The sequence below is a fragment of the Somniosus microcephalus genome, chromosome 10 (genome assembly GCF_052327205.1).
Source record: "Somniosus microcephalus isolate GS21.2 chromosome 10, FLI_Smic_1.0, whole genome shotgun sequence".
Taxonomy (NCBI): Eukaryota; Metazoa; Chordata; class Chondrichthyes; order Squaliformes; family Somniosidae; genus Somniosus; species Somniosus microcephalus.
The window spans coordinates 229,539,760-229,558,269 of NC_140996.1; the positions used below are offsets into that span (position 1 = coordinate 229,539,760).

The 18,510-nt window shown below is 46.5% G+C and overlaps 1 protein-coding gene across 10 annotated transcripts in view; it reads right to left on the reverse strand.

Moving 5' to 3' along the window:
- rsf1a (remodeling and spacing factor 1a) overlaps nt 1-18,510 on the reverse strand; it is a 156,385-nt gene that overhangs the window by 62,182 nt on the left and 75,693 nt on the right. For 8 of the 10 annotated variants that reach the window (XM_085999739.1, XM_085999740.1, XM_085999732.1 and 5 more), the window contains exons 10-14: nt 16,810-16,864; nt 14,052-14,137; nt 11,469-11,536; nt 9,297-9,504; nt 2,305-2,504 (exon numbers count right to left, since the gene is read on the reverse strand). In XM_085999739.1, coding sequence (XP_085855865.1) covers nt 2,305-2,504; nt 9,297-9,504; nt 11,469-11,536; nt 14,052-14,137; nt 16,810-16,864 — 617 coding nt within the window. The remainder of the gene's footprint in view (nt 1-2,304; nt 2,505-9,296; nt 9,505-11,468; nt 11,537-14,051; nt 14,138-16,809; nt 16,865-18,510) is intronic. The other 2 variants (XM_085999731.1, XM_085999738.1) reach the window with 1 other exon arrangement.

The window sequence follows — 18,510 nt, forward strand, 5'->3', positions numbered from 1 at the left end:
CTGGCAAGGTGCTAGGGCCCAAATTTCCAGTATTATAGCTTAAAATGATCATTTGTTACATGCCAGTGGCCCAGTGGGCCGCACTCTCGCCTTGGAGTCAGAAGGTTGTGGGTTCAAGTCCCACTCCAGAGACTGGAGCACAAAAATCTAGGCCGACGCTCCAGTGCAGTGCTGAGGGAGCGCCGCACTGTCGGAGGGGCAGTGCTGAGGGAGCGCCGCACTGTCGGAGGGGCAGTGCTGAGGGAGCGCCGCACTGTCGGAGGGGCAGTGCTGAGGGAGCGCCGCACTGTCGGAGGGGCAGTGCTGAGGGAGCGCCGCACTGTCGGAGGGGCAGTGCTGAGGGAGCGCCGCACTGTCGGAGGGGCAGTGCTGAGGGAGCGCCGCACTGTCGGAGGGGCAGTGCTGAGGGAGCGCCGCACTGTCGGAGGGGCAGTGCTGAGGGAGCGCCGCACTGTCGGAGGGGCAGTGCTGAGGGAGCGCCGCACTGTCGGAGGGGCAGTGCTGAGGGAGCGCCGCACTGTCGGAGGGGCAGTGCTGAGGGAGCGCCGCACTGTCGGAGGGGCAGTGCTGAGGGAGCGCCGCACTGTCGGAGGGGCAGTGCTGAGGGAGCGCCGCACTGTCGGAGGGGCAGTGCTGAGGGAGCGCCGCACTGTCGGAGGGGCAGTGCTGAGGGAGGGGCAGTACTGAAGGAGAACCGCACTGTCGGAGGGGGCAGTACTGAGGGAGTGCCGCACTGTCGGAGGGGCAGTACTGAGGGAGTGCCGCACTGTCGGAGGGGCAGTACTGAGGGAGCGCTGCACTGTCACAGGGGCAGTACTGAGGGAGGGCCGCACTGTCGGAGGGGCAGTGCTGAGGGAGCGCCGCACTGTCGAAGGTGCCGTCTTTCAGATGAGATGTTACACCGAGGCCCCGTCTGCTCTCAGGTGAACGTAAAAGATCCCACGGCCGCTATTTTTCGAAGGAGTAATCCCCAGTGTCCTGGCCAATATTTAACCCTCAACTAACATAACTAAAAACAGATCATCTGGTCATTATCTCATTGCTGTTTGTGGGAGCTTGCTGTGCACAAATTGACTGTTGCGTTTCCTATATTACAACAGTGACTACACTTCAAAAGTACTTCATTGGCTGTAAAGCGTTTTGAGATATCCGGTGGTCGTGAAAGGCGCTGTAGAAATGCAAGTCTTTCTTTTTTTTAAAAGTGTAAAAACGTTTCCTGCAGTTTTCCACAAAATATAAACCAGACACAGCAACTAGAAGTGTAAATGTGGTGATAGAGTGGAGTACTAAGCTTTAGACACCGGAAGCTCTCAGTCTGTAAGGATTTGGCTGATGTCGGCTAGGGTAGGAGTAGAGGCACTACAGTTGGCCTTAGCATCTCTGGGTTAGGGAATTAAATCAGAAATCAACCAGGAATCCTAATCACCCTGTATGGACATTGGATGAGGAAAAGTCTAGGTCTGGCTATGATGCCAGGGGGTGGGAGTACAAGAGTAAGGAAGTCATCCTACTATTGTACAGGGCTTTGGTGAGACCACACGTGGAGTACTGTGCAGTTTTGGTCTCCTTACCTGAGGAAGGATATACTTGCCTTAAGAGGCGGTACAACAAAGGTTCACGAGATTAATTCCTGGGATGAGAGGGTTGTCCTAGGAGGAGAAGGCTGGGCCTACACTCTCTGGAGTTTAGACCAATGAGGTGATCCCATTGAAATGGGGGATTGACAGGATAGATGGAGAGAGATTGTTTCCCCCGGCTGGAGAGTCTAGGACTCGGGGGCACAGTCTCAGGATAGGGGGTCGGCCATTTAAGACCGAGGAGGAGGAGGAATTTCTTCACTCAGAGGGTGGTGAATTGTCGAAATTCTCTACCCCAGAGGGCTGTGGATACTCAGTCATTGAGTATATTCAAGGCGGAGATCGATAGATTTTTGGACTCTAGGGGAATCAAGGGCTAGGGCGGGAAAGTGGAGTTGAGGTCGATGATCAGCCATGATCTTATTGAATGGTGGAGCAGGCTCGAGGGGCCGTACGGCCTACTCCTGCTCCTATTTCTTATGTTCTTATGCCCTTTTTAAAAAAATGTAAAAAAAAATGACTACACTTCAAAAGTGCTTCATTAGCTGTAAAGCACTTTGGGGCGTCGCGAGGGCGTGAAAGGCGCCACAGAAATGCAAGTCTTTTTAAATCTAGCCTCACACGTGTTGGTGCATGTGGAACACAAGCTCAGCAACTTCAGGGTAGGAGAGGAAGAAATTGAATGGGGAGGGGAAAAAAAAGAAAGAGGCAATGAAACACTTTGCACCTTCGCGTTCTCCTTCATCCTCCTCGTCCTCGTCCGAATATCTCTTTTTAACTTCTCTTCCTCTTAACCTCCGACTCCGCCTCATTGGTTCCACATATTTCCGGTGCCTTCCTCGTCGGCGGACTTCGAAACCCTCTTCGTCATTTGAAGCAGGGTCTGCCTCGCTGTCTCGCTCAGAGATCTCAAACTCTTCTTCACTGCTAAACAGAGAAATACTTATTTTTTTTTTTTTATAAAAAGGGCCACCTCTCCGTTAACCATGGTTCATCACTGGAATGCTGTGGTACACAAGTTCCCTTGAAAGGCATTAGCCAAGATTATAACGCCAAAACACACCAGACGGTTTCAAGAAGTCTGATTATGTGGATTTTAAATTGGTGTGTGGACAAAACTGTGGCATATAGGCATTTTTGTTATTAACGGTTTACTTTGCAAGCATGTTACTGGCTTTAGGACTGAGAGTCAACAGGGAGCTAGACTGGTTCTTGACTGGGGCAGAGATCGTATCATATAGAAGAAACATGGTCCGTGGGATCTCCTGGACTGGTTCTGATCACCTGAGGGGGTTGGAGAGAAATTATCAAGAGTATTTTTCCCTAACTGACACTAGGTTTTTTCTGCTGCCTTCCGGACTCAATATCGAGTTCAACAATTTCAGATCATAACCTCGGCCCCTATTACATTTTTACTTATATTTTTTTTCCACCCCTTTGTTTTGGGTTTTCCCTTCCCCCCTTCCCCCCCCCCCTTTTCTTTTATCTCTCTCCCCCACATGGCAGCTGTCTCCCATTCTGCCAGTACACTTCACACCTAATCTGGAGCCGTCTTTTGTCTCCACTGTCCTATTACCATCTCGTCTGGTTTTGAATACCTCTTAATGTCTCTTCACTTCTTTTGTTCTATCGCAGCCCTGCCTTCGATCTATTTCATTTCCTTTCCAGTTTTGAAAAAGGGTTCACCCGAAACGTCGACTCTGATTTCTCTCCACAGATGTTGCCTGGCCTGCTGAGTTTTTCCAGCATTTTCTGTTGTTATTCTAGGTTTTTTGTGTTTCTTTGCCTCTCCCAGGCTGCTGTGGGACGTAGGGGTGGGGGGAGAGTTTCCAATCATGAGGCTCCAGCCCTCATGATTGTGGGGCAGGCTTAATGAACCAGCTGGTCTTTTCCTGCCGGTCATTTTTGTATGTTCTGGAGGCCATTCGGCCCATCGTGCCTGCTCTCTGAAAGAGCTATCCAATTAGTCCCACTCCCCCGTTCACTGCCCAAAGCCCTGCAAATTTTTCCTTTTCAAGTATTTAGTAACTTACAAAAATGAGTTGGCTATTGAATCTGCTTCCACCACCCTTTCAGGCAATGAATTCCACAACACAACTTGGTGCGTAAAATTTTTTCTCTCATCTCCCCTCTGGTTCTTTTGCCAATGATCTTAAATCTGTGTCCTCTGGTTACCGACCCTCCTGCCACTGGAAACAGTTTCTCCTGATTTACTCTATTAAAACCCCTCATGATTTTGAACACCTCGATTAAAACTCCCCTTAACCTTCTCTGCTCCAAGGATAACCACCCCAGCTTCTCTGGTCACTCCACATAACTGAAGTTCCTCATGCTTGGCAGCATTCTGGTAAATTCTCCTCTGCACCCTCTCCAAGGTCACCACATGCTAGGGCCACCACTGGTCAGTGTCGGGAGGAGCAGAGAGCGGCGGTACAGTGAGTACTTAAACTCACTATCGCGAGCTTTGTTTTTATATAAAACAGAGGCTTACCAATCTCAGACCGGCAGCAGCATTCCGGAGCCACGTCACGATTCAAAAAGTGACGCGGGCGAGAGGAAGTTGCTGATTGGGTGAGTATGGCCAGGTGAGTATTTATACTACTCTATAGATTGACAGTTAAGATTAATAGTTTATAAAATTTAGAAGGTCTTAAATTTTTGTGGTTATAGTTTCTAAGGTCTCTGTTGTGTATCAGGGAGTGCTAGTAACCAAGGGCCCTTGAGTATATCATTTAATTGTAGTGTAATTAGTGATATTGATTTGATTTAATTTAATTTAAATTAATTAAAGGGCAAGTCATGGCAGGACAGCTCGGCCCCGTGGCATGCTCCTCCTGCGCTATGTGGGAAATCAGGGACACTTCCTGTGTCCCTGACAACCATGTGTGCGGGAAGTGTATCCAGCTGCAGTTACTGGCAGACCGCATTGCGGCGCTGGAGCTGCGAATGGATACATACTGGAACATTTGTGATGCTGAGGACATCGTGGATAACACATTTAGGGAGTTGGTCACACCACAGGTAAAGGCTGCACAGGCAGGAAGGGAATGGGTGACCACCAGGCAGAGTAGTAGTCGCAGGCAGGTAGTGCAGGGGTCCGCTGTGGCCACCCCCCTCTCAAGCAGATATACCACTTTGGATATTGTTGAGGGAGATGGCTTATCAGGGGAAGGCAGCAGCAGCCAACTTCCTGGCACCGTGGGTGGTTCTGCTGCACAGGACGGGAGGAAAACGAGCGGGAGAGCTATAGCGATAGGGGATTCTATTTTAAGGGGAATAGACAGGCGTTTCTGCGGCCGCAAACGAGACTCCAGCATGGTGTGTTGCCTCCCTGGTGCAAGGGTCAAGAATGTCTCAGGGCGGCTGCAGGGCATTCTGGAGGGGGAGGGTGCATATAGGTACCAACGATATAGGTAAAAAGCGGGATGAGGTCTTAAAAGCAGAATATAGGGAGTTAGGAGGTAAATTAAAAAATAGGACCTCAAAGGTAGTAATCCCAGGATTGCCACCAGTGCCACGTGCTAGTCAAGAGTAGAAATAGAAGGCTATTTCAGATGAATACGTGGCTAGAGGAATGGTGCAAGGGGGAAGAGATTCAAATTCCTGGGACATTGGAAATGGTTCTGGGGGAGGTGGGACTAGTACAAACTGGACGGTTGGCACCTGGGCAGGTCCGGGACCGATGTCCATGGGGGAGTGTTTGCTAGTGCTGTTGGGGAGGGTTTAAACTAAAATGGCAGGTAGTTGGGAACCTGTGCAGGGAGACAGAGGAAAGGGAAGCAAGGATAGAAACAAAAAACAGGAAGGAGAAAAGCAAAAGTGGAAGGCAGAGAAATCAAGGGTGTAAATCAAACAGGGCTACAGTAAATAATTCTAAAAGGTCTAAGAGTATTAAAAAAAAAGCCTGAAGGCTTTGTGTCTTAATGCGAGGAGCATTCGTAATAAGGTGGATGAATTAGCTGCTCAAATAGAGGTAAACGGATATGATGTAATTGGAATTACGGAGGCATGACTCCAGGGTGACCAAGGCTGGGAATTCAACATCCAGGGGTATTCAATATTCAGGAAGGACAGGCAAAAAGGAAAAGGAGGTGGGGTAGCTTGGCTGGTTAAAGAGATTAACAATAGTAAGGAAGGATATTAGCTCTGATGATGTGGAATCTGTATGGGTAGAGCTGAGAAATGCCAAGGGGCAGAAAACATTAGTGGGAGTTGTATACAGACCACCAAACAGTAATACTGAGGTTGGGGATGGCATTAAACGGGAAATTAGAGAAGCGTGCGGTAAGGGCACAGCAGTTATCATGGGTGACTTTAATCTACATATAGATTGGGCTAACCAAATTAGTAACAATACTGTGGAGGAGGAATTCCTAGAGTGGTTTCCTGGACCAATGTAGCATAAGATCCAAGGAGGGGTCATATAAATTGGCCAGAAAAAAAGCAAACCTGAGGATTGGGAGCAGTTTAGGATTCAGCAAAGGAGGACAAAGGGATTAATTAAGAGGGGGGAAATAGAATATGAGAGTAAGCTTGCAGGGAACATAAAAACTGACTGTAAAAGCTTCTATAGATATGTGAAGAGAAAAAGATTGGTGAAGTCAAGCGTAGGTCCCTTGCAGTCAGAATCAGGGGAATTTATAATGGGGAACAAAGAAATGGCAGACCAATTAAATACATATTTTGGTTCTGTCTTCACAAAGGAGGACGCAATAACCTCCCAGAGATGCCGGGGAACATAGGGTCTGATGAGAGGGAGGAATGGAATGAAATCAGTATTTGTAGGGAAATGGTGTTGGGGAAATTGACGGCATTGAAGGCCGATAAATCCCCAGGGCCTGATAATCTACATCCTAGGGTACTTAAGGAAGTGGTCCTAGAAATAGTAGATGCATTGCTGGTCATCTTCAAAAATTCTATAGACTCTGGAATAGTTCCCATAGATTGGAGGGTAGCTAACGTAACCCTACTATTTAAAAAAGGTGGTAGAGAGAAAACGGGGAATTATAAACCAGTAAGCCTGACATCGGTAGTGGGGAAAATACTAGAGTCCATTATAAAAGATGTAATAGCAGAGCACTTGGAAAACAGCGACAGGATCGGACAAAGTCAACATGGATTTACAAAAGGTAAATCATGCTTGACTAATCTACTGGAATTTTTTGAGGATGTAACTGGTAGAATAGATAAGGGAGAACCAGTGGATGTGATGTATTTGGACTTTCAGAAGGCTTTCGATAAGGTCCCACATAAGAGATTGGCGTGCAAAGTTAAAGCACATGGGATTGGGGGTAAGGTACTGACTTGGATAGAGAACTGGTTGGCAGACAGAAAGCAAAAAGAGTTGGAATGAACGGGTCTTTTTCCGACTGGCAGGCAGTGACTAGTGGGGTACCGCAGGGTTCGGTGCTAGGACCCCAGCTATTCACAATATATATTAATGATCTAGACGAGGGAACTAGATGTTATATCTCCAAGTTTGCAGATGACACAAAGCTGGGTGGGCATGTGTGCTGTGAGGAGGATGCAGAGAAACTCCAGTATGATTTGGACAGGTTGGGCGATTGGGCAGATGCAGTATAATGTGGATAAATGCGAGGTTATCCACATTGGTGGCAAAAACAGGAAGACAGATTATTATCTGAATGGCAATAGATTGGGAAAAGGTGTAGTGCAACGAGACCTGGGTGTCCTTGTGCACCAGTCGCTGAAGGTAAGCATGCAAGTGCAGCAGGCGGTTAAGAAGGCAAATGGCATGTCGGCCTTCATAACGAGATGATTCGAGTACAGGAGCAAGGACGTCCTGCTGCAGTTGTCCAGGGCCTTGGTGAGACCACACCTTGAGTATTGTGCAGTTTTGGTCACCTTATCTGAGGAAGGATGTTCTTGCCATTGAAGGAGTGCAGCGAAGATTCACCAGGCTGATACCTGGGGTGGCAGGAATGATGTATGAAGAGAAATTGGGTCGATTAGGCTTATATTCACTAGAGTTTAGAAGAATGAGAGGGGATCTCATTGAAACTTATAACATTCTAACAGGACTAGACAGACTGGATGCAGGAAGGATGTTCCCGATGGCGGGGGAGTCCAGAACCAGGGGTCACAGTCTAAGGATAAGGGGTAAGCCATTTAGGACAGAGAGGAGGAGGAATTTCTTATCTCACGAGAGTGGTGAACCTGTGGAATTCTCTACCACACAAGGCAGTTGAGGCCAATTCATTAAATATATTCAAGAAGGAGTTAGATATATTTCTTGAGGCTAAAGGAATCAAGGGATATGGGGAGAAAGCAGGGACAGGATACTGAATTTGGATGATCAGCCATGATCTCATTGAATGGCGGAACAGGCTCGAGGGGCCGAATGGCCTACTCCTGCTCCTATCTTCTATGTTTCTATGGTCCTCTGCAATTATCCACACTGCCCCTGGTTTAAAAAAACTGGCAGGATTCCCGCTCCAGATTGCCAATAACCCCTGCTCGAAGGTACAGTGGTGTAGGACGGGGATGCGACTGTTTCAGTCACTGGATAGCCCCATTTTTATTCTCGGGATGTGAACGACACAGCCAAGGCCGAACTTGTTGCCGGTCCCAAGTTGCTCAGAGGCCGAGAAGGGTGAGCCCTCTCCTTGAACCGTTGCTGTCCTCGGGGCGCTGGTGCTCCCACAATGCGTTAGGTGCCTGAGGAATGGTCACTCGGGGTCCACACCAGGGGCTACTGGCCCTTGTGGAGCTGCCTTCAAGGGAGGAGGGGGACCAAAATCTGCAGGGTGAGAGATTACATAGAATATACAGCACAGAAACACCAACTAGTCTGTGCTGCACAAGTTTCCTCCCACTCCATCAACCTCACCTCAGCCTTTCAGCATATCTTTCTATTCCCTTTTCTCTCATGCACATATCTAGTTTTCCTTTGAAACCAAGCTATTTGCCTCAACCACTTCCGGTGGTAGCGAGTTCCACATTCATTGAAACTTATAAAATTCTAACAGGACTAGACAGACTGGATGCAGGAAGGATGTTCCCGATGGCGGGGGAGTCCAGAACCAGGGGTCACAGTCTAAGGATAAGGGGTAAGTCATTTAGGACTGAAATGAGGAGCAATTTCTTCACCCAGAGTGGTGAACCTGTGGAATTCTCTACCACACAAGGCAGTTGAGGCCAATTCATTAAATATATTCAAGAAGGAGTTAGATATGTTTCTTGAGGCTAAAGGAATCAAGGGATATGGGGAGAAAGCAGGGACAGGGTACTGAATTTGGATGATCAGCCATGATCTCAATGAATGGCGGAGCAGGCTCGAGGGGCCGAATGGCCTACTCCTGCTCCTATCTTCTATGTTTCTAACAACTCTGAGGGGTGATTGAATTGAGGTGTTTAAAATGATGAAGGGATTCGATAGGGTAGATATGGAGAAACGACTTCCTCTGGTGGGGGAATCAAGATCAAGGGGGCACAATCGTAAAATTACAGCTAGCCCATTCAGAAGCGAAATCAGGAAGCACTTTTTCCACACAAAGGGTAGTGGAAATCTGGAATTCTGGGTCAAGACTGAGATTCATAGATTTTTTGGTAGGTAAGGGTATCACGGGATATGGAAAAAAGGCAGGTCACAGATCAGCTGTGATCTGATTGAATGGCGAAACAGACTCGAGGGGCTGAATGGCCTCCTCCTGTTCCTATGATAGCTCGAAAGAGAAGCAGCAGGAAATCATTCTTCACCTTTCACTTATCTTGAACTCCTCCTCGCTCTCTTCATCTTCAAGCGTGCTATCGCTGTCAAGGTCATTCAGTCTTCGCCTTTTCTTGCGTCGGCAGGCAGCTTCTCGTGGACGCCTTTTGATCTCTTTAGACTCTGCCAGTATAGTGGAGATATCTTTCCCAAGGGATTGTCCAGTGATATTTGCCATGTCTTTGCCTTTTCCAGCCCCTATTGGAATAGCATGTTACAAAAAGCATACAATGTCAAAAATAGTGACATGGCTCCGAGTGAAGGATTGACTTTTCTTTCCTACGTGACTTCAATAGATTTTGTTCCTGCAATTCGCAAGAATGAAACTCAAATTACCACCCAGAAAATTGAAATAAAGCAATTTTTATTTGTTTAAAAGCACAGGTCTGAAGGGCCAATCCCCACAGTCCCAGCGACGTTGAAGAGCAGAAGAGATGAGGCGATGTCATTGTTTTCAATGGTCCTCGCCCCCTCCCCATCTCTGTAACCTCCTCCAGCCCTACAACCCGCCGAGGTCTCCAATTCTGGTCTCTTGAGCATCCCCCGATTTTAATCGCTCCACCACTGGCGGCCATGCCTTTAGCTGACTGGGCTCTAAGCTCTGGAAATCTCTCCCTAAACCTCTCCGCCTCTCTACCCTCCTTTAAGGCGCTCCTTGAAACCTCCCTCTTTGACCAAGCGTTTGGTCTACTGCCCCAACACCTCCTTATGCGGCTCTGTCAAATTTTGTTTTATAACACTCCTGTGAAACACTTGGGAATGTTTTACTACGTTAAAGGCGCTATATAAATACGAGTTGTTGCTGTATTCATGGTTAGGTAATACTAAGCTCGAGTAATGCTAAGGAGCGCCACAGTTTTACGGTCCTGAAGACTAAGTTAGGGAAGGAGATGGATGGACATACGGAATAGGAGCAGGAGTAGGCTATATGGCCCCTCGGGCCTGCTCCACCATTCAATAAGATCGTGGCTGAACTTCTACATCAACTCCACTTTCCTGCCTGATCTCCATATCCCTCGATTCCCTACTGCCCAAAAATCTATCGATCTCTGTCTTGAATATACTCAACGACTGAGCTTCCACAGCCCTCTGGGGTAGAGAATTCCAAAGATTCACCACCCTCAGTGAAGAAATTTCTCCTCGGAGGGGCCGTCTTTCGGATGAGACGTTAAACTGAGGCCCCGTCTGCTCTCTCAGGTGGACATAAAAGATCCCATGGCCACTATTGACGTAAGAAAACTACTAGGCACTTGGTCCGAGTATTAAACAAAGCTTTAATCAACTGTTTTTCAACATGGAGATCTAGTTGTGCCCTTCACTAGTTCCTGTTAAAGAATGTCCTGCACAAGCTGGGCCCATGCCAGAGTATTTATACTCTCCCTGGACAGCGCCACCAACAGGCCACCCAGTATTACTTCATAAGTCATTCCACATGGATGACAAGATTCATGTCAACTATTCTGTAGAAGAGCTGGGGAGTTATTCCCGGTGTCCTGGGCCAATATTTATCCCTCAAATCAACATCACTACCTGGTCATTATCTCATTGCTGTTTGTGGGAGCTTGCTGTGCGCAAATTGGCTGTTGCGTTTCCTACATTACAACAGTGACTCCACTTCAAAAATACTTCACAGGTTGTAAAGAGCATTGGGACGTCCTGAGATTGAGAAAGGCGCTATATAAATGCAAGCCTTTCTTTTCTTTCCTTTCATCTCACTCCTAAATGCCCGGCCCCTTATCTTGAGGCTATGACCCCTAGTTCTCGACTCCCAGCCAGGGGAAACAGCCTCTCAGCATCTAATGATGAGACGAGTCTTGCTTTCAACTCAATTAGAATGCATGGAGGATGAGAGACTCCTCAAACATTCCTTTGTCATTGGATTCTGGTTCTCAACTGCCCCGTTAATGCTGCAGGAGCGCCTCGGAAATTGGGCATGTCGAAGATGATTCGTGACTTCGGGAAACAAGGGTGTGCTCAGCACCCCATTCTTGCCAACCTGCTCTGCCGTATAAACAGGGATGATCTGGAGCAAAAGAAACCAGCAACGATTATACACATGCGAAGGGGAAAGTCGGACAAAACCATGCAGACACAAGATAATGAATAGAGGTAGTGGGAGAGGAGAGAGTGAAGAGGTGAAAAGACCGACATGCAACACTGACCTTTGCCCTCTGCCTCCTGTATGTCTTCATGTATTGCTTCATCGATTGCATCATCAAAGTCATCAAACCTGCAGCAAAAAAGAGCGAGCTGAACCATTCGTGAATCGACGGCTTCACACTGAAAAGCTTCAGGTTGAGAAACTGAGGGCCGGAATTTGCGGTGGGTAATAACGGCAATAGTTCCCAAAACTTGGGCTCTTCCGCGGCAATACCGTTATTTCTCATTGAAACTTACAAAATTCTAACAGGACCAGACAGACTAGATGCAGGAAGGATGTTCCCGATGGTCGGGGGAGTCCAGAACCAGGGGTCACAGTCTAAGGATAAGGGGTAAGCCATTGAGGGCTGAGATGAGGAGGAATTTCTTCACCCAGAGAGTGGTGAACCCGTGGAATTCTCTACCACAGAAGGCAGTGGAGGCCAATTCATTAAATATATTCAAGAAGGAGTTAGATATATTTCTTAAGGCTAAAGGGATCAAGGGATATGGGGAGAAAGCAGGAACAGGGTTTGGATGATCAGCCATGATTGCATTGAATGGCGGAGCAGGCTCAAGGGGCCGAATGGCCTACTGTTGCTCCTATCTTCTATGTTTCTATGTTATTACCCCCTTGAAACTGACCGCAACTTCAGGATGTAGCGCATGCACGTTTAAACGTGGAAATCCTAAAGTTGCGGTCAGTCATTCACTGCTCTGACACTGGCTGCTCTGGCACCCCCCACAAAGCCGACAATCAGTGTAATCAGTGAAATTGACAAAAACTTGGGCTCTGCCGCGGTAATACCGCTGTTAAATACCCCTTTAAACATTAGACCCTTTAGAATTAGGTGTAACTGGGGTCTGAACAGCGTATTGACTGCTAAACAAATGTTAAGGCCCCTGAAAAACTAATTGTAATTTTGTGGAGTGTCAAATTTCTCCATTATGATAAAAGTTACAATTTTAAGAAACTTTGAAATACATTTTCTTTTAATGTTTTTAGAAGTTTGTTCATGATTATTTTAGGTTCTACTTATCTCCATGTAAGAGGCCCAATCTTTGTTTTGCTCTCTTAACATTTAGATTTAGATCAACTAGATTGATTCCTGGGATGAGAGGGCTGTCCTATGAGGAGAGATTGTGTAGAATGGGCCGATACTCTCTGGAGTTTAGAAGAATGAGAGGTGATCTCATTGAAACATACAAGATTCTGAAGGGGATTGACAGGGTAGATGCTGAGAGGTTGTTTCCCCCTGGCTGGAGAGTCTAGAACCAGGGGTCACAGTCTCAGGATAAGGGGTCGGCCATTTAGGACTGAGATGAGGAGAAATTTCTTCACTCAGAGGGTTGTGAATCCTTGGAATTCTCTACCCCAAAGGGCTGTGGAGGTTCAGTTGTCGAGTATATTCAGATTTAAGGTGATTAGCAAAAGAACCAAAGGAGAGATTTCAGAAGTTGGAATGTGCAGTGGTGGTGGGGGGTGAAATTAGATATCGGAAGATTTGTAAATGAGGTCAAGGATTTTGAATTTGATGTATTGGCAGGCAGTGGAGGCTGGTGAGACAGGGTGATGTGCACATGGTGTTTTGGACAAGTTGGAGTGTGTGTGGGGTGGGGGGGGGGGAAAAGGGAGAGGCGGGGGAGTTGAGGGGTTGGGTCTTGAGCCAACATAAAGCACGGAGGCGAGGTTCAGCAACAGTGGGGCGAAGTAGGGCGAAAACTGTAGACACCATTGGCACGCAGAACTCGGCTAATTCGGCTTCTGAAAAGTGTTCGTGTTTAGCTCATTCAATTGAGAGCAATAAAAAGTGGTTGGCATCACTAAAGCGAGAAAGAGAGAATGTTACAGATTTCACCGAACAACAGTTTGTTCAAGTGACCAGTTTCAGGACCTTGGGACTGAAACTGGGATTCCTGCGAAGAGGATGTTCAACAAGGACATTGCAACCTATGCGAAAGGATGTTGATATACATACGTTGTACAGAAATGTAAACTTGTGTACGTAAGAATCAGCTGAAGAAAGGTGAATTGATTGGAGACTACCATATAAGGCAAGGCCATTTCCAGTTTGATGAGGAGAGAACGGTGTATGTAAAAAAGAAGCTTGTGTGTTAAGTTTTAGAAGAGAAGCAGCATACAAGGATGAGCACACGCCTATGCTCAGACATGCTGACAAAACTCCACTTGTAAATGGTGTTATACTCTGAAACAATACTCCGCTTTTAGATAGTTTTTTTCTACTTTTAACATAAAAAACAAAGGGCGATTATAACCATAAGACAGAATTCATTACTACTCAAGTGAACAACAGAAGATTGTTTAAAACAGACGTCATGGAGTTGGGGACAAGGGAATGGAGCTTTTGGCAGGAGCTGAATAAGGTAGCTTTTGCCAATGTTCAACTGGAGAGAGAGAGAGAGAGAGAGAGAGAGCGGGCTTATTCACACAGACCAGGAACTGAGTTTGGGATCACCCTGAGCTTCATGGCTCAGAGTGTGCATTTACCTGCTGATTAGGAGTGGCGAGATAGATGCACGATTGAAATTTCCTCTTTCGAACACTGCACGGTAAATGACGCTCACGCCAGCAATGGCACCCTTACCTGTAATTAATAGATCTCCGTGTCCTGCCCGACCGCCTTTCCAAAGCTTTGAAATCTTTTATTTCTGGTTCCTCGGGAACTGAATCCTGAGAGAAACAAAAGTATTAAAACAGTAGTGAGTTTTATGTTAGTAATACTTGCATTGGAGGCAGTTCAGAGACGATTCACTCGGTTGATTCCTGAGATGAGGGGGCTGACTTATGAGGAAAGGTTGAGCAGGTTGGGCCTATACTCATAGGAATTTAGAAGAATGAGAGGTGATCTTATTGAAACATATACGATACTGAGGCGGCTCAACAAGGTAGATGCAGAGAGGATGTTTCCCCTCGTAGGGGAATCCAGAACGCGGGGGGCATAGTTTCAGAATAAAGGGTCGCCCTTTTAGAACTGAGATGAAGAGGAATTTCTTCTCTCAGAGGGTCATAAATCTGTGGAATTCTCTGCCCCAGAGAGCCGTGGAGGCTGGGTCATTAAATACATTTAAGGTGGAGATAGACAGATTTTTGCAAGATAAGGGAGTGAAGGGTTATGAGGAGCGGGCAGGGAAGTGGCTTTGAGCCCAAGATCAGCCATGATCTTATTGAATGGTGGAGCAGGCTCGAGGGGCCAAGTGGCCTATTCCTGCTCCTATTTCTTATGTTCTTATGTGACTACAAGAAACTTTGGTTTATCCGGAGGTTCTATGTCCGGAATACTCGATCTAACGGCAAAAATCAGGAGCCGTTTTCTGTAAGTTTTTTTTAGATCTCGTTCTTTTTTTTCCCCCAGTCAGCCACTGCAAGGTCTGTAGCTATAGCAACAGCTTCAGCTACAGACGCTTGCAGCTGCAGCCGACTCTTTAGAAGCTGTTGCTAAGCAACAGTGTTTGTTGTCAGATACGCAGATGAAAACCTCCGTATGCTTCAACATTAACTTTGTATATCCGGCAGTTTTGATAGATCGGCAACACGCCGGTCCCGTCGGTGCCGGATATCACAAAGTTTCCTGTAGTATGGAAAACCATTACATCAGTTCACGAGATGTGTAGGTCTTTCCACATTTTATAACGGGAGTACGCTGCTTCGCCATCTCTCTGCCCCATGTCTCCCTTGGTGGGGTATACAAGTCGGCCACAATTTCTTTGGAGCTTTATCTTCCTTCTTTCCTCCCTTCACCTTTCCACCCAATCCATTTCTGTCCCCTCTCTTCCGTGTCAAGTCTAGACAGCGAGCACCGGCAAGCTAATCATCACAGCCGAGCTTGAACTTGTCCTCACCAGACCACCTGACAACTGTCTGGCAGGGGACACCTCTTATTTGCACGTCCCTTTGGGAGCCGCTCCTAACTTTAGAAAAAAATGCAGTGATGCAGCACTGTAATAATCAGCTAAAGATTTTTGGAATAAACCCAGAAAATGCAGAGACAAATCAGTCAGCATCTGAAAGAAAAAAAAAAAAATCACTTTATTGTTCAGGTGCGATTCACCTTCGGCGTTGTTCAGACGTAAATCTCACTTCAACCAATCTTGTCTTTTCTCTTTCAGATGCTGACCGACCAATTGGGGGGGGGGCGATTTTAACCCTCCTCGCTCAGCAGAAACCTGGCGGGCGGGCAGTTAAAATCGCCCCTGGCTCTTCCCTGTCCAAAAGCCGTCACGATCGCAACGTCCGCAATTTTAACCTGCTCTCCCGAGCAGGCAGCAAGGACAGACGCCCGGAGACAACAGGGTCCTTCTTTACAGATACAGGCTGCGGCACGATGACATCATTGAGACCCGACTGTGATTTTAACTCGGGGCCTGAGCGGGCAATCCAGCTGGAGTTAAAATCGGGGCCATTGTGTATTTCCAGCCCATTTTAAAAGGTTTCACTTCAGATTTCTGACATCTGAGGCTTTAAAAAAAAAAAAAAAATTGAAACCTCAAGAGTTTGACTGAAAGCAAATGTGACTGTTCTGGACCGATGGACTATTTTATGTGCAAATAGCACCCTCTGGTGGTGGTTATGTGTTAGCAGTGTGTTTGTATGAAACAGAGGTCATTTGACCTTTGTTCCTTTCTTCCTGTGTGAGGTCATTTGACCTTTGTTCCTTTCTTCCTGTGTGAGGTCATTTGACCTTTGTTCCTTTCTTCCTGTGTGAGGTCATTTGACCTTTGTTCCTTTCTTCTTGTGAGAGGTCATTTGACCTTCGTACCTTTCTTCCTGTGTAACCCAGGAAGTAGAATTCCAGGAAGAACCTGGCAGTAATGGAGGATTCCATGAGGGTTTCACAATCCAATGTAATCTGATTTCATGTTAGGCCAAGCACAATATCTGTGAGTATCTTTGTTTGTTAGCATAATAGCAACGTTGTCAGAGTAGTATTTTGATAACACTATGTTTATAAAAGGTTAATATTTGATAGTTACAGAAGTGAGTCCAAATGTTAGTTAGTTATACAATCAGTCTATTCTACTGTTGTAAATATGTTTATATCTTATGTAATATCGAATGTATAGTACTCAGTTTATGTACAAAACGTACTTTATCTTTGTTTACAGTTTCACAAATTTGTTCAAGTAAAGGCTTCAAACAGCAAACGGCTTCACGAAGAATTATTTTGAATAAGTGTTTAACTTGCTGGATAACTAGATAGGAGCACGTCTAGCACGGCCAGTACAGTGACAGCACCACATAAACCCTCAACCGCTTCATAAGTATTTTTAAAATAGCCCCAAGAAGTCCAATTAGTCTTTAAAAAAAAAAACCCTTGTCCCTTTCTGTATTTAAAATATACTTACTTTTGGAGTAATGATATTTTCAACGTTAATCCCCACAAACGCCAGCCTCTCTTTCCTGCGAGAGAGAGAGAGCACCATTTTTACCAACATCTTTCCAAATCAGAAAACCAACCACTTTAATAAAATGATTCGCCCACCACTATTAAACAAAGACTGAGAAATTATTGAAGGACATCAAGATTGGAAGGGGTAAAAAGGATGAGGTACAACCAGGAGAAGGTGATTCAGTGACAGTAAGTTGGGTTTTGAAAACGCCTGCAGAATCACAGAAACTGTCAGTATTTTACTCCACAGCCCTCTAGGTGAATTCCACTCTTACTTGCTCCCGACACCCTTTATAAGTTGCATAAAGGATTGTATTCCCTTGCATATAGAAGATCTCTTTTCTCTTGAAAAAAGGCTGAGGGGTGGCCAAATAGAGGTCTTTAAAATTATGAAAAATTGAGAGAGTGGATGCAGAGAGAATGTTTCCACTTGTGGGGAAGAGCAAAACTAGAGGCCATCAATATAAGATAGTCACCAAGAAATCCAACAGGGAATTCAGAAGAAACTTCTTTACCCAGAGAGTGGTGAGAATGTGGAACTCGCTATCACAGGGAGTGGTTGAGGCGAATAGTATCGATGCATTTAAGAGGCTAGACAAGCATATGAGGGAGAAGGGGATAGAGGGTTACGCTGATAGAGTTAGATGAGGAAAGGCGGGAGGAGGCTCGAGTGGAGCAGAAACGCCGGCATGGACTGGTTGGGCCGAATGGCCTGTTTCTGTGCCCTATATCCTGTGTAAAGTTAAGGGGTGATCTAATTAGAATCATAGAATGATCTAGTACAGGAGGAGGCCTTTTGGCCCATTGTGTCAGAGCCGGCTCTTTGAAAGAGCTCTCCAATTAGTCCCACTCCCCCACTGCTCTTTCCCTGTAGCCCTGCAAATCTTTCCCCTTTGAGTATATATTCAATTCCCTTTTGAAAGTTACAATTGAATCTGCTTCCACCGCCCTTTCAGATTCTTATTATGGCAGGAGAATTAAAATCTTTTCTTTGGAAGCCAAACATGTTGATTGCAGGTGGAAAGGAAGAGTGAGGGGGACAAGGAGTTCCACCGCTTCGAGGTCCTGCGAACAAACGGATCTCCTTTTTCAATACAGGGAAGAGGAAGAGGCAGGCCATGGGGGAAACAGCGATTTACTTGTACTTCTTGCAATCTAGTATACTGTATTCGCTGCTCACGATGCAGTCTCCTCTACACTGGGGAGACCAAACACGGGTTGGGTGACCGCTTTGCGGAACACCTCCGTTCAGTCCGTAAGGGGGACCCTGAGCTCCCGGTGGCCCGTCCCTTTAATTCACCGCCCCATTCCCACTCAGACCTCACCGTCCTCGGCCTCTTGCATTGTTCCACGGAAGCTCAGCGTAAACTCGAGGAACAGCGCCTCATCTTTCAATTAGGCACTTTACAGCCCTCTGGACTCAAGAGTTCAACAATTTCAGATCATAGCCTCGGCCCCTATCACGTTATTTTTCTTCCCTCCCACATGGCAGCTGTCCTTCATTCTGCCAGCGCAATTCACACCATCCTTTGTTCCTTTACCTGTCCCATTACCACCTCCTCTCGCCTTGAATATCTCTTAATGTCTCCTGCTTTCTATCCTATCACTGACCGCCCCTTTTGTTCTCTCATCCCCTCCCCCTTTTCCCAGCCCCCAA